The sequence below is a fragment of the Polyodon spathula genome, chromosome 14 (genome assembly GCF_017654505.1).
Source record: "Polyodon spathula isolate WHYD16114869_AA chromosome 14, ASM1765450v1, whole genome shotgun sequence".
NCBI classification, from domain to species: Eukaryota; Metazoa; Chordata; class Actinopteri; order Acipenseriformes; family Polyodontidae; genus Polyodon; species Polyodon spathula.
In genome coordinates, this window is record NC_054547.1 from 636,680 (window position 1) to 652,428 (window position 15,749).

Sequence of the window (15,749 nt, forward strand, 5' to 3'; positions counted from 1 at the left end):
TTTTTAAAGTTTCCACATGCTGTTATTTTACTGAGCTCTTTAATGGATATCAAACAAGGGCTTTACTACCAATAAAAAAAAAAAAAAAAAACATATAGAATCAAATACAGTTATATAAAATAACCCAACAACTGTCACGCTCCAGCCAGAAATAAAACAAGCGTTAAGGCCAAGGCAAGGCTGCCATTCCCATTCCCATTGGAAATACCTGAGTGCTCAGTTGAGGGCAGAGGGACTGGCAGGGAGGCAGTGTGGCTCAGTTGAGGGCAGGGGGACCGGCAGGGAGGCAGTGCGACGGGCAAATGTGTGTCTTTTCGTTCACATAAAGTCAGAAAAAAACAACATTTGAATCCAAATTAATCCAAATACAAATAAATACAGTATAATCGTAAATCTCGAAAAACTACTCACTTCTAAATCTTTTGTAGTCATTTCTGTATTACTTTAGTATAAATACATGTTAATTTGGATTCATATGTTGTTTTTTTCTGACACACATTTGCTCATTTTCCCATTGGAAATAGTGATATTTTGAAATATCACTGTCCTGGTCACAAAAGCAAAGTTTGTGGGGAATAATAGCCATTTTCTATACTTTTGAGGCATAAGCAATTAGGAAATAACACTTACTACCCAGGAACAAAAATTGTGTTACATAGTGTTATCATCTCTCTCCTGCGTCAATGAGCCAAGTGTGCTTCACTATGGACGTTGCCATGCCTTGTAACCCTTTGCTGTCATGCTAAGACAGCATTGCCACAGCCAGTGGTCCAATAAACACACACATGAAGCCAAGTAGAAAATACAAGGCGTTTTGTTCAGTACATGGTGCCAAAAACACCATTTGAAGAAAAAGTGATGGATTTCCTGTTTTGCTTCTTGAGGGACTGGAGTCAAGGTGTCAATTATAATAACCTCCCTCTGCAGCAAGTGGATGCTCACATATTGTGACAAAGCCTCTTAAAAAGCTGAACAGCTAAACTACCTTAGAGAGTTAAAACAAACATCAGTGAACCATCCCAATATGCTTTCTGAAGAATGCACAGGAGGCCGGATTATGGAGGACTGCAGCTCACATGCAGAGCAATGAAAGGCTTTCTATGACCATCTCTTGTAAAGCCACACAAGTTAGAGCTCTGTGTTCAGCACTATGGAGCCACGGCCCCTGGAGTTTGTGTGGACCAAGCCCATGAACACAGCCACTTGTACTGTAAGGGAAGCACACATCCTACACTGCCTGCTTGGGAATATACAGGAGAGTGCAATCTGTGAACAGGGGAGCCCTACAGAGAAGAAAAACAATTCAATCAAATCACAACGTTTCCCTCTGAAGTTACGTAACCGCAGGCATCATCCTGTGGAAAAATATACTCTGGATGTACAGGGAGGGAGGGAGGTCCGAAATTTATGGCTCCAGCTTGTCAGGCCCGGGATCAAATGCTTGTCCGTTGGGATTGTGAGGAATTCTATTTGAAATGGGGGGCCAGAGAGGGGGGTGGAGAGACAGCTTTCACAATAATCTACTTTAAAAAGTAATTAAGACTTCTGTCTAAATGTTTGTTTCTTCAGTGTTTTCTGGATTTGCTAGCATTAATAAATCCAAAGGGATTCCTGTGTGTGGATGCGGACAGTAAACTACAATGGCCTTCAATCACTGCAGGTTACACACACGGGGCCTGCTGTCTTTGCAGTAAAGGTTGCAACTTAACAGACTTGGAAAAAAGAAATGCTACAATTATATCAAAATAAACAGAGGCGGGTAACAATTCAAGTAGTTTATTTCAGTAGGAAAGATTAGTTTAAATCAGTACCTAAAATGTTCCAACGACAGCATATGTGCAAATACACACAATAAAATCACACACACGCACAAACAGGCTTTCCAGCTACAATCATGTCAATACGTATGGTACATAATAATATCATATATATATATACATATATATATATATATATATATATATATATATATATATATATATATATATATATATATATATATATATATCCTATATTATATATATATATATATATAAAATGATATATATAGCATCGTTTTTAGTGAAACAAAACCAATACATACAAAAAGCAAAACCCCCAAAAACAGCACATCACTCTACAACAGAGGTCATAGTGCAGCATCATCATCATTCGCACCTGCCAATTCCAAAGCACAGACAGGGCTTGTAGTGTCACTTCACATCATGGCTCAATGACGGAGACACATGGACGTTCTTATTCTTGGGGAAAAGGGTTTAGTCTTCTTAGCAACGTGTGTTCTATTAAAAACGACTGCTATTAAAGATCGCACGAGACACTGGATCTTAGGAAGATGAATCCAGCAGGTCTGGTTTATGCCAGTGCTTTAGCCAGTTCTTTCCAAAGTTAAACAAGCTCTTTTATGACACTTGATGAAGCCCAATAAATAAAATGTAAACTCAGTCTGGCTCAGATTAGGAGTTCCTGGAGGAGTGTCTAAAAGGGGCCTGTGTCAGGCCAGTTCTTGGTAAAGCATTAGGTCTTACTATACATGGACCAGTGGCCCAAGTTCACGACCCTATCCTGGATAGCAGAGAGCGGGCAATGCAGTGTGCTCTGAGCCACTCACCCATCCTCATTGCAGCAGTGGGACCGTAAGCTGCTTCAAGATTGCAATTGAAACTGAGAGAATGATCCCTGTGTCTCGACACTAATCTTCTGGCAGAGCAGACAGAGAGCAGAGCTGTCGGAGGCCTGTTTAACTGCACAGGATTCCCACGTGATCCACATTAGCTTGGCCAAAGCTGAACTGGCAATCTACCCCACTGTCACATCAACAAGGGGGCTTTGCCAAGCTGTAGAATGCGGATGTCTTCCAACACAAATTACTGGTTTTAAAACTCACTTAAATCTAGGATAAGATTTGATTTTGCACACGCACACTTATTTTAAAACTGCACAAGTCAGGTTTCCAGATGTTCTCCATAGCAAGTTTACACTCTAGCATTTTCGAATGCAAAGAAATCATTTCAGAATAAAAAAAAAAAAAAAAAAACTAAAAACAAAACCCTTAAACCAGTGGGGTTTAAACAACCCTCATGGATCAGCACACGTCCCACGAATAGCAAAGCTATTAAAGATGTGCTTCTTACTCCTAAAAAAAAAATCTATCTATAAATAAATACACAAAAACCCTGACGACAGGCTGACCAGCCCAGGACTTCACTGCTCTGTAAACTGTTCTTGCTGCTCCCTCCTTGTGATTAATGCGTCACCTCTCTCCCTCACCCTCTGCATCTAACCTGCCTATTCAGAGTAGAGTCACTAGGTTCACATTGTTCTTGTCTTACGCAAAAGTCAGTCTCATTAAATGCGCCTAGATTTTGGCATGGATGGTACCACTCAGCACATGAAACACTGTACAATCTCTCCTTATCTGAACTATTCTCAGGTACCGACCACACCATCTTCCACAAAGACAAAGTACATACTACCATAGCGATGAGCACCACCTTGTTCTTTTATTAACCCTGGATACCACTATCACTGCAGTTGCTTTTCTACCTTTAACCCAATTCTTTTGGATTCTAGACATGAATCGCACAAACAACCAACAACAACAACAACAACAACAGAGTTTAGAAGCAAGCAGTTGCTTGTATTTTTGATAACTATTAATGCAGTTGTATCCAAGGGGTCAATTCCAGCCAGTCTGAACACCAGCGTAAGAACAGGAACGATGTCTGCTAATAGATTCAGCTTTGACAGGCGAATGTGTAAACAGATGAAGTGATGTAAACATAACAGTCCATAATACTGCACTGCACTGCTGGAATGCCTGGGAAGCGTTAGTAATTCTACGAATGAAGCTTTGCAAAGTCATTACCCAGCACCCTGCTGACGTGCACAAATAGAGCTTGGAAATCCAAACGAGCTGCAGCAGCGTGGCTCAAAAAAAACTCTACAGGTGTTGTTTGAGCAAAGATCAAACAATCAGAAGAAAAACAGAAGGCTACAAAACACGTCAGAACCAACACTTGAGAAATCAATTGTAACAGGTCATTAAAAAAAACAAAAAGAACCTAGACATGTGCAAGCCACTTCTACACAGTAATATTGCCAGCTACAGGGGAAAGAAATTGGTTTTTACTCCCAAAAGTGTTTTTAGTTTGCGCTAGGAGTTATGGACTGAGTGCTATGCTGTCCCTCTAGTGAACCTGCAGCAGTCTAGTGTCTCCACAGTACAGCAAGGTTCACAACAAACACCCACTGAGTTAAAGCTCCTGGTGCTTCTCTGCACTGGGAGGGTGAATCCACGTGAGTGATTGCAGGTTATTGCTAACATTAGTGATTAAAACCTGTGCTCACAAAAAGGTTTTCAAAACCTGAAAACTATTTAAATATTTATGTGTTATAAAATCCTGTAAGATTTGAACCCTTTTAAATATCAAATATCAGCCCCCTAATCCTTATACCATTTCCATAAAAAATAAACCCAGGACAGTCAGGTGTAAAACACAAACCACATGTTTGCACCATGTGCTGGCTCTACACTTCTTGGTTTTAACCACGTAAAATAAATCTAATTGTGAACCCATCAGACACTTGAATGTGGGTCGACTGTTAGCTTACCAGCTCAATAAGGTCTGTTATGGGGTCGTGACAAATGCAAATGAAATCCAACACAGCATTCATATTGCTTGAAACTAAATTCACAGAGGAGAATATAGCATAATGGGGATTACAACCAAATGATCAGAGATAGAAAGAAAAAAAAAAAGAAATCTGATCAAGACACCCCCCTTTGTTAAAACACAAAATACCCAGGTCTTTAAAAACGGAGGGGAGCTGAAGAGAAGGTCCTCCAGATTCAGTAGTAAATGTACACACCCGTGACCTGCACTGCTGGAACAGACATGCACACTACTTGGTGTCAAGTCTCTTTAATTGTTCTGTTTCCCTCTCATTCCTTAAGGCAGTGGTTCACCATGTCACCTTCAGTGCAAAGTGGGCACAGAGTCCATGGCTGTTCTGATATAGTCTTCAGTGTCTCCCCTCCAAAGCTGCAGGGCTCAGCTCCCCTTCATGTGTTAGTGCTTTTAGTTGCCTTGTTCAGAGAGGCTGGGCTCTGCTGTGGCACTTTGTTAGTGATTGCTGGCTCAGTCTCTCCCAATATCCTTACAGTCTTTTCTGTACAGCAGTTCACCTGGTCCTTCGTTCACAGCAGTTACTCAAAAGACATTAAATTTGTCGGAACCTTCAGAAGGGGAAACAAGAACACAGTTCAAAAGCATTACTCTGGTGCAACTCTGGAGTCTGAACCAACCCATTCGAACATGCTGTTCTGACAAGGCTGAGCATGAGAAGGCAGGGCCTGGTTACCTGCTGTCTGTTGCTTTGGCAAGCAGCACTCAGGTGTTTAAACCACAGCAAGGCATTCATCCGGTTCCCTGCCTGGTACTTGTAGGAGTTTCCTGAAAAAAACACATTCAAGACAACAGCGTTTCACTTTACAATTCTTTTAATATTAACAGCATGCAATTTCTTCTATAAACACATGGAAAATAAATCAAAATCACAGATGCTTTAAAAGAAGGGTTTACCCTCCTTCAGGTAAATCTCAAACAGACCATGGTATAAAGGAGGTAATCGTATATCTTCATTCACAGAATCAGCTTCTTCAATGCAGGAGCTCTTGGGACCTGGACACACCGTTAGCAGAGGCCATTCATATAGTTATGCGCTGTATTTAAAGTATATGATGAGTGGCAGGAGTGTGACAGATTTTCAAGCGTCTGCACAGTTCTCCAGGTCCTGCATGGTATTTACTCAGTGATTGGTATGCAGTCCCATGTACAGAGTCTCGTCCCCTGGCTCCACACTGACTCACCGTGCTCAGAGTCTGTGAGCAGGAACACGTCCAGGTGCTCAGGGTCATCTGCCATCATCGCCATCCAGCCCAGCACCGATGTGCTCTTACTGGAGCTCGACTTGAACTGGGAAAAAATACAATAAAATTAAAAGAAAACAACCTACTGAAAGCTCAACGGATCAGCACTAGAGCACACCAACTCGGCCGATCATTTACACTTTAAAACTACCCGCTCAATCAACTGCACAGAGTTGTGCTATAAAAGACCATCCGGTTAAGAATAACACAATTCTAATCTGCATGTACCATACCTGCATTTCTGTGCGGCAGACCCAAGTTGCTTCACTTTCAGAATCGTGTCTAGAGCGAAACTGATCCTCGTTACCAAATATTACTTTTCAGAGAATGGTAGGGTACAGGAAACACAGTCCAGTACATTACTGGAGAGTTAGTTAAATGCCAACATCACCTTGGGGGGAGGGAGCAAGTCCAACACTGCATTCACGAGCATGCCAGTAACCGACTGACACATTGTTCATTATTGTTGATCAACTACACCACACACATGTGCAGTTTATGTGACTAGGTATAGCTATGGTGGCAATGCTGAAGAGGTTGAAAACCAAAGCACACCCTGACTGATGGACAAAATGCTGTGTATAATTCTAAATATGATGACAGCTTAGCTTTGGGGAGCTTTGCTGTGGGTTGTGCGGGCAGGTGCTGTTGAGCGTATCCAATGGGAAAAGAGGCACATGGAGCAGGCAGTGAGCAGCGTACAGAAACTGTATTGTATTGAGTAACCGTCCCTGCTCCCCCAGGCCTGGCTCATAGTGTTAACACATTACAAGGCAGTGGTGCGGGCATTAGCACAATCAGAGCCATTATTCAGTGTGTACATTCAGTACGTCAACACTCATTACACACAGCGATAGTTCTGCCTTTTCAAGTACAGCAGACCTGTTGGATAACTCTGCCGATTAAGATCCATTCAAGGTATGTTTTATTAATTTTTGACCGACAGCAATAAAACAGCATTAAACTTACAGAAACAGTAATGGCTTATATGTGAAATTAACAGTTTTGAAAAAACATACATACACGCACGCACACACACTGTATACAGCCTTGCTGACCTGGTTAATGTATAACAGGACAGTGAATTGGCTAGTGTCGTGTTGGCAGCTGTTATAATAATCAGTGTGTTTGGAGGTTATAAATATTGCTAAAACAGGAAGCAGGGAATGCTTTAGTGACTGTGCATTAATAAGAGCTCATTTGTGCCCCGTTCTGAATGGAAACTTCATCATCCAGTTGTAAGGAGAAAGGGCTCTACTGCGAAGCAGCCCCCGTTAGAGAGCTGGGTGCCGGGCTTACTGTGATCACGCACAGGCTTGGTAATCTAACCCACAGCGACGCTGGGAATGGAAACTGGCACATTGTTGACTATGACAATGATGATGATGTTATTGTAAGGGTCTTTATTCAGCACGAGCAAAGACATCTGTTCGAGGACTCTGACACCCGGCTGAGCAGATTAGTGCACCACTCTATTAATTGCCTTGTTTGCTCCCTAGAGGCTCCTGTAAGGGACTCAACCGTTTCCATGCCAGCTGGGAAAGTTGTGTTTTGACTCCTGCTAAATGGAGCACTTTCTTTTACATACATTTCTTCTAGCAATGAAAAACACAGCTATAGTATTTCTGATGTTTTTCCAAGAACCCCCTTGGGAAAAGTTCACTAATTGCTAACTTCTGTCCTAAAGAACCACTGTAGCAAATTACATTTTTTTTATTTACTTATATATCTATTTTAACTGCCCCTTTATTATATTTACAAATGTTCAGAGGTACGGTAAGGTGTGTGTGTCTCTCTCTCTCTCTCATTTGAAGCTGCTTGCTCTGTAAACATTATGTCATTTCTGAACACTAACTAGATAAAAAAACACAGAGGAGGGCAAGCCCTCTGTGTGGCCTGCAGTACTTTGTTAACACAGTCTAATGTATACAGTAGATGTTCTCCCTACCGAGGGCTGCATGGTTTTTCCATTAACTGTACCTCAAGCAGAACACGAAGATAAATCTACATGCTGTAAGTGGGTTGCTTTTATTGGAATAAATGCTGATTTGGTAAGTCTGTGCCTTTGGTTGTGCAGCGCAGCAGTGAAACACTTACATGCTTTCTCTCCGTGGCTTTCAGGGACTTGGCAGGGTAGTAGAAGAGCTGAGTCCCACACAGAGCTACCCAGTATTTTGTCCAGGATGCGACCTGCAATGTCACATTTCAATACAAGAAATAAATTCTACTTGTATTATTCTTCAAGCCCATGGACAAAGAAGACATGATTATAGAGAGGATCACATGTCTCTGTGTATCCTCTTAGAGATTTCATTAAGCAAGTAAAGCATGTGTAAATGATTAGCCTTTAAAATAACTGTTTCAATTTTCCACCAGTGCTTTTTGCCTGATCGGGTTTGTATTTATTAGTAGAAGAAAAAAACTGTGCAAAACACTTTCCCAGTTGGAAAATGTGCAGTGTTTGGATAGCACTTTCTATAAAAGTATATTAACCATAAAATACCCTTTCCTGCACAACTGCTTAGGGACTAGTAAAAATAAGAAATAGTTCTACTGAAAAGCTCAGCCTGTCTTACGGCACACCTTTCAACTAACTGCAGGGCTGATGCAGTACCCCCGTTTCACAGAGCAATTAGAAATGTGAATCAAAACCATGTTTGCATGGCACAGGATTCAGAATTCAAAGAGGTGCACCAGGCCCTGCTCTCCAGAACTGGCCATGTTTCAACAGAGCTGGTTTCATTCTTTTTACAAAGTGTAATTGTACATATTTCAGGAAAATGTTGTTTCATGGTGTACTTTCGGATGGGATATACTACCATCGGTCTCTATATCAAACACACTGAATTTGGACTGTGTTAATAATGCTAAGGTGTGTTTGGGTCGGGGGCAGTACTTTTGTTCTTTTTCATTTTTACAACAACTCACTCATTCAATGGCTTGCTCAAGCTTATTTTAAATGTTGGGTATTTCTCTCTGCTGGTCTCGCTAATCTTGACTATTTTATCTTACCTTAGGCAAGGTATTCTGAGATTAGTGCAGCAGCTACTCAGTCTGTGAAACAATGGGATGTCCTACCGTAGGCTTCTTCCCCTCTTTGAGGAGGGTCTTCCTTCGCAGGACCCCCTGCACGGTCACGGCCCCCGGGTACAGGTGCACTGCCAGGTCCTCGGACTCTGCAGAGCTGGAGAGATGGGACTCACTTAATGACAGGGAACAGAGCAGCGTTACAAGCACAGCTCCGTGGTTCTCTCTACTCAAGCTGCTTTCTCATCACCAATGTGCCCTTGCTGTGCTGCTGGTTTCATTTGGTCCTCACTTTGCACATAATGGGTTAATCTAAGCCCAGTACCCAGGAAGCACAGAGCATTCATGTCAAGCCTGTGTGTATGAGTGTGAGTGAGTGTGAGTGTGGGGTGCTGCCAAGCCTTTGTGCTTAATTCAAGGCTGTTGAGTCCTACAAGAAAGAGTATACATTATCTGCTCTAGTATTGTAACCTGGTCTCAGGGATGCAAGTCCTTTATTAAATGGGGGACGGGTCAGTCTGAAACTGAAAAGCAACAGCAGCAAGAATCTGCGAGGAGGAAAGGTGCCAACATCACACATTTGGAAAGGAAAGTGACGGCACTGCATGGAGCCCTCCACCACTATTAGCAGGATACTAATGGGAGCGACAAGGAACAGAATCACACAGGAGAAAGTCCACCACCTCATTGCACCCCAAACAAACCAGCAAACTACTAATGACTCCCCTCAGCCTGGGGGGGCTGTACCTGCTGGCTTTCTGGTGTCCTCGGTGGGGGTTTCTTGCCACCCTTGTTACAGGGCCGAGCGAGTGATAGAAGCGGTGCCTGTTGGATTTCAGGATATGTTTTGAAGGGAACAAATACATGTAGAATTGAAGGTTATTAAAATGCGTATGTATTCATATGCACTTGCTCGTACGTCCTTGAGATATGAAATATAGCACATGGTGACATTCCAATACGTTGATTAAAAAAAAATTATAATAATAATAGAGTGAACTATCCTGCCCATTTCAAACCACCACAACATGTGAAACCCTAAAATCTACTCTTTTGGAATAGGACATGACTGTTCCAGCCTATTCCATTGCTGGCTGAAAGGTGCCTGTTACTGACATCTCCTGTATTTGATTTCCGCTGGCTCTTATGTACTTTGCATTGAATTTGCAGACTCCAGGATCTCTAGTATTGAGATGCCAGTTTTCAGTTTATTTTCTCTCTGACTGAGCCCGTCAGTATTGCGTATGGGAGATACAGTGCAGGCTGCTGTTATCCTTACCTCTCAAAAGCAGGCCAAGAAGTCTCTTCACTGAGCTCTGATCCTTCACTGCTCCCTGCACACACAAAATATGATAATGCCAGTCAGCCACATTCACACTCAAGGAGGCAATCAATCTTCTGCTTTATGAATGCCACAGACGTCAACCTTTAAATGCATCTAGAATAATGAACCCTGTTTAAATGTCTACTGCTTGAATAAAAACATATTGTAAATTCTGATACAAAAAAAATGCTTTTCAGAACAAATTTCAAGGGGATTTAAAGATCAAGTATACACGGGAAAGTCTGTTTAAAGGAAAGTACACTTTTACTTTATTATTATTATTTTAAAACGTTAATGATCCCTGTAGGCTAACACCACAGGGGTCTCTTTACACTATTAAACAGCAGCTGCTAATATAGTGTTAGGGAGCAGTGTTACTGAATTGCTGCAGTTCACATAACACTAAAATACCCCATCTCTTTCCTGCAATAGAAACCAGCACAGTATTTTAGTTGGTTACCGACAGTACGCAACCACCATCATTTATACATTTCTGTATGCGTTTATGAGAGAAGACGACTGCAGCCCAGTCCATGCGAGCGTATTCTCTGCCCCTCCAGCCCTGCCCCGACTCTCCCGTTACCTAGCGAGATGCCGCTGGAGAGAATGGAGCTCTCTGCCTTGCCCCCATTCTCCGGTTACCTAGCGAGATGCCGTTGGAGGGGTGGAGCTCTCTGCCCCGCCCCCACTCTCCCGTTCCCTAGTGAGATGCTGCTGGAGAGGGTGGAGCTCTCTGCCCCGCCCCCACTCTCCCGTTCCCTAGCGAGATGCTGCTGGAGAGGGTGGAACTCTCTGCTCTGCCCCCACTCTCCCGTTACCTAGCGAGATGCCGCTGGAGAGGGTGGAGCTCTCAGCCTGCCCCCGTGAAGGGGTGTGGCTCTCCATCACGCTGTCGTCCAGCAGGTGTCGAGAGCCCGCGTTGGGGAAGGTGGCGCTCTTAAACTCTGCTGTGTTCATCTTGTGAATGAAGCTGGGAGACAAAAGACACACAACGCAACCTGAGACAGAGGGAAATCATCACTTGGTCATCAAGACACAACATCAGGACGCTGGCCAAGCCATGAACAGACAGGTTTGATAAAAAATAAAAAATAAAAGTATGTCAAATAAATCTAATCGCTAACGGGGCGATTCTGACTGGCAGCACTCCCCCAGAGTGTATTATGAATCAATTAGAACCACATTACAAGCAGGAAAAGAGGACAAGCGAGAGATTCTGGCAGATCAATGGACAGACAGGCAACGAGATTGTACTGACTTGTATCCCAAGCTGTGGCACTTCCTGTGTCCGTAGGGTATGAGGTTTCGGGGCGATGGGGGCGTAGGGGGCACTTTGGATAAGGCACCCCCCTCTCCCGTTACATTCCGCCGGCCACTCTGGGGGGAGGCTACTGCGTCGGGACCTGGGGGTGAACAGAGAGCAGATGACGGTCAGTCAAAAACATCCTCATAAAAAACAAAACAAAACAAACAGAAAAACAAGAACACAAAAAGCTCTGCAACGATCCAGTCTACAACTCTACAATGCCAACAGCCTAAAAGCTGCTCCATCCTCAATGCAAATCCCACCTCCCAATCCTCACCTCTAACACAACAGGTCAACCTGTTTGCCAGTCCTCATCTGTAACCTCTACACACCAGCCTGCAGCTCCAACTACAGTACAGAGCACCACTACCTCTGCCTCTCCAGTAACTTCTACACGCCAGCCTGCAGCTCCAACTACAGTACAGAGCACCACTACCTCTGCCTCTCCAGTAACTTCTACACGCCAGCCTGCAGCTCCAACTACAGTACAGAGCACCACAACCTCTGCCTCTCCAGTAACTTCTACACGCCAGCCTGCAGCTCCAACTACAGTACAGAGCACCACTACCTCTGCCTCTCCAGTAACTTCTACACGCCAGCCTGCAGCTCCAACTACAGTACAGAGCACCACAACCTCTGCCTCTCCAGTAACTTCTACACGCCAGCCTGCAGCTCCAACTACAGTACAGAGCACCACTACCTCTGCCTCTCCAGTAACTTCTACACGCCAGCCTGCAGCTCCAACTACAGTACAGAGCACCACTACCTCTGCCTCTCCAGTCTTCATCTGTAACCGCTAGACCAAGACTCGTGGTTTTCAACTTCTCGTATACCTTACTGCAAGATCTGCTATATAGCTTTTCCAGTTCTCAGAGGATTCCTTTTTGTTCTTTATACCAAGTTAAACAAACCTGTGTTAAAATGTCCGATCCCTTACCTAAATCCTCCCGAGATGCTGTGGAACGAGGGGTGCTTGTGGCTGGCTCGATCTTCAGGGACAGCCTGCAAGAGGGAGGAGGAACAGTGATAAAGAACGCTTCCACGCAACTTGATAAGCAGATATCTAGATACTACAGAAAAAACAGAGGGACAAACGAACAGATACAGCCCTATCAGTGCTCGACTGTCAGGGGTAACTTGTTGTCAGCAGCAGCAGCACAGACAAGGCTTTCAAAGTATCCATTTAATTACAGTCACTGTGGATTTAAACTAAGACACTGTTGCACTTGGAGGCTGTAGTCACCGCAGCAGAGGGAAAGAGGGATGAGGTTTCTTTGTGCTGACAGGACGTCCATTTCTCAGGAGTGAAAGGCACTATGACTTGCACAAGGGAGTCCCACTCTGGCATGCTACAGGATCTGTGGAAGTGATGACAGGTATTCTCTCCTCTCCCATAGAGGTGGGTCCTGCTGCCCACAAGCAGGGAACCCTGCAGGGAGGAGGGAAAGCTCCCCTCACCCAGGCACACCCGTCTACTGAGCCAGGGTCACCAGCAAGGCTGGTAGAAACTGGTGCTGTTCAGAGGTGTACAGTGGGTTTGAATTTCTATATTCCCAGGGACCAGTCAGCCTCACTTCACTTTCAATTCAGATAACACAGGAATAGGAATAGACATACTGAATTAACAATGCCTCAAAAATACAAGCTGATTTGAATCAACAGTGACTGATGAGCTACTGCAACCCCCCCAATAGGAATGACGTTTTACATTTCTATACAACTCTAGGTTCAAGGTTTTTTATGGACACATATGTGAATATATAGTTTTCGGGTGTAGGTGGTGGTGAACCATCAAATGTGCATGCTGCTCTCCCCAGAGGAGTTGCCTAACAATGACTTACTTGTAGTTGTCATCCTCTACAAATTTCTGGAGTTCTTCAATGTACTGGACAGAGTTGAAGTACTTCTGAACATGAGGCAATACTGGTATATCTAGATGAAGGAAGAAACAGAGGTCAGACTCTGATTTAATTCCTAAATAACAATTCCTTGAAGCATGGCTACATTAAGGAAAGGATACGGTGTAGCAGTAAGGATGCATGTTCTAAGGAAACAAATAAATAATTATGCTCAAGAATAAATCCAATCTTTTGAGTGTCTCCGCAGTTTACTGAACATCTGACTTCATTACGTTGGAACAGACCAGAATCACTGGGGCTCTTTTTTAACTCCAGTAACCCTGGCCAAAGCCCAATATATCCTCTTGACCTACATCGGCGATCGTGGAACAAAAACGGAGGCTTGTGTCAGAATCTTGACTCCGCTGGTCAGGCGGGAATCCCAGCAGAGCCAAGAAACGAGGACGACTCCCAGATCCCAGCCTGCCACCCACAAGCTCACTGAAACAGATATGAAGTGTACCCGTTCAGGGGAGTATCTACAGCAGGGTAGATGTGTGCGGATCAGAAAGGCAGCCAGGCCCAGGGATATAGGGAGAGGAAACAAAAACAAACTCAGCAGCTGGATACTGGTTCCAATCCAAAGAAACTATGTTACTCTTGAATTACTTATTTTACAGGGCATTAAAAATTATTTTTCATATGATCAGTCAAATATTATGAAAACCGGTTAGGAAATCATTTTCTTAAGCTGAAAACAAACCACAGCGTGGTTAATCACCATGGCAGGACAACAAGGGACCTGTTAGTGCTGCCCAGTTTGAATAGGGACTGTTGGTGTTGCCTGTTTGAAAAGGGGCCCATCAGTGCTGCCCAGTTTGAACAGGGACCCGTTAGTGCTGCCCAGTTTCAACTGGGACTGTTGGTGCTCTATCTTTAGGACTGGTCTCTCCTTTTTCTACCTACCATACTCGCAGGATCGCTGCAGGTCAGAGATGATTCTCAGGATGTTGTTCATTAAAGTCGATCTCTGCTCGTTCTCCAGGATGCTTCCTGTGGAGGGGTAGGCAGAGTCGATGTAGGTCAGGTCCGACAGATACATCCCTGCAACAGACAAAGCAATATCAGCATGCAGGCCACGCCCAAGGATGATTTCAAAGCTGTAGATTTCTGCTGGGCATCCACCCAGTGCTGAAGGCAGTACAGCATACCTTTAGAAAAAAAAGAAAGTGAATGTTTTGCTAAAAGCTGTCAATCATGTGTTGAGGGCTCCCTGTGAATAGCTCATTTTCCCCCACAGGCTGGTTTCAAAATAAACTTGTCCTGTCCCGTGGGCTCCATCTCAAAGCCTCGTCTCCCCAGACTGTCAGCGCCTACAGTACACGCTAACCAAGATTTACTGAAAGTGTAACAGACGTCTCGTTGAAAAACAACTTCATTGCATTTTGTGCAGACTGTGGGTTTGAGAAGCTCTGAGTCCTGGACCAGCATGGGAGGGAGGAGGGGTTTGAGGTGTTCAATGATTGCTGGGTGGTGTGAATGATTGCTGTTTATGCCAAGGGGCTGACCTTAGCTGACTCAGGGCTAAAACACATCTAGTCCAGAGTCACAAACCTGTCAGTTGCAGCTCAAAAAAACCCCAGCAAACAGCCCCAATTTTATGGTCTAAGCCATCAGTTCACAGTTATCTACAGAAGTACTTAGGGGGTGTCATGAACGGTAATCCAGCTGACAACAACTGCACTGTTGGGCTGGTAATGTCATTAACAAAGGCTTTCTTATAACCTTGTACGCAGAAAGCATAACAAGTCTGATCATGATTTAACTCTGGTGGAAATTAGTTTTAAATGAATTTCCACTTGCTTTATGTTTTTTTTATACAGCAGAAGTATTTTGGTCAAGCACAGCCAGCCTGATTTAAGCACTAGTATATATTCCTATGAGCTTAACATGCACCCTACAGCACTCAGTATTCCCAGGGGGTCTCCCATCCAAGTACTAACCAAGCCCAACATTGCTCTGCTTAAGCATTGCATGGTAAGTTCGATGTGAAGAGCTTTTTGCCGTCAGAGACGTTGTCCAGGACTCACTACATGGAAGTAGCTCTTCTTGACTCCCTAAGCACTAGTTTCAAAAGGACAAAAAACTGTTTAACCTGAAACTAAAAGTATATACAAACGCAATCATAAAAATGATACAATATTCAAGTTAAGGCTGCCAAGCATGCTTGCATTATAGGACAAAGGTATTTGGATTAAGCTACTAGAAAACAAACAACTGCAACTGTTCCACCAGTTTCTCCTTTACCCATACAGAAACACGCTG

General features: G+C 43.6%; 1 protein-coding gene across 5 annotated transcripts in view; it reads right to left on the reverse strand.

The window, feature by feature from the left end:
* Positions 1–2,066: 2,066 nt before the first annotated feature.
* Positions 2,067–15,749, reverse strand: part of LOC121326411 (ras-specific guanine nucleotide-releasing factor RalGPS2-like) — a 59,521-nt gene continuing 45,838 nt past the window's right edge. For 4 of the 5 annotated variants that reach the window (XM_041269665.1, XM_041269663.1, XM_041269662.1 and 1 more), the window contains 12 exons: positions 14,391–14,528; positions 13,428–13,518; positions 12,524–12,588; positions 11,539–11,683; positions 11,099–11,250; positions 10,236–10,290; positions 9,704–9,781; positions 9,008–9,113; positions 8,027–8,119; positions 5,870–5,975; positions 5,362–5,453; positions 2,067–5,236 (listed from right to left, as the gene is read on the reverse strand). In XM_041269665.1, the coding sequence (XP_041125599.1) occupies positions 5,207–5,236; positions 5,362–5,453; positions 5,870–5,975; positions 8,027–8,119; positions 9,008–9,113; positions 9,704–9,781; positions 10,236–10,290; positions 11,099–11,250; positions 11,539–11,683; positions 12,524–12,588; positions 13,428–13,518; positions 14,391–14,528 (1,151 nt within the window). In that variant the 3' untranslated portion in view covers positions 2,067–5,206. The remainder of the gene's footprint in view (positions 5,237–5,361; positions 5,454–5,869; positions 5,976–8,026; positions 8,120–9,007; positions 9,114–9,703; positions 9,782–10,235; positions 10,291–11,098; positions 11,251–11,538; positions 11,684–12,523; positions 12,589–13,427; positions 13,519–14,390; positions 14,529–15,749) is intronic. The other variant, XM_041269666.1, reaches the window with a different exon arrangement.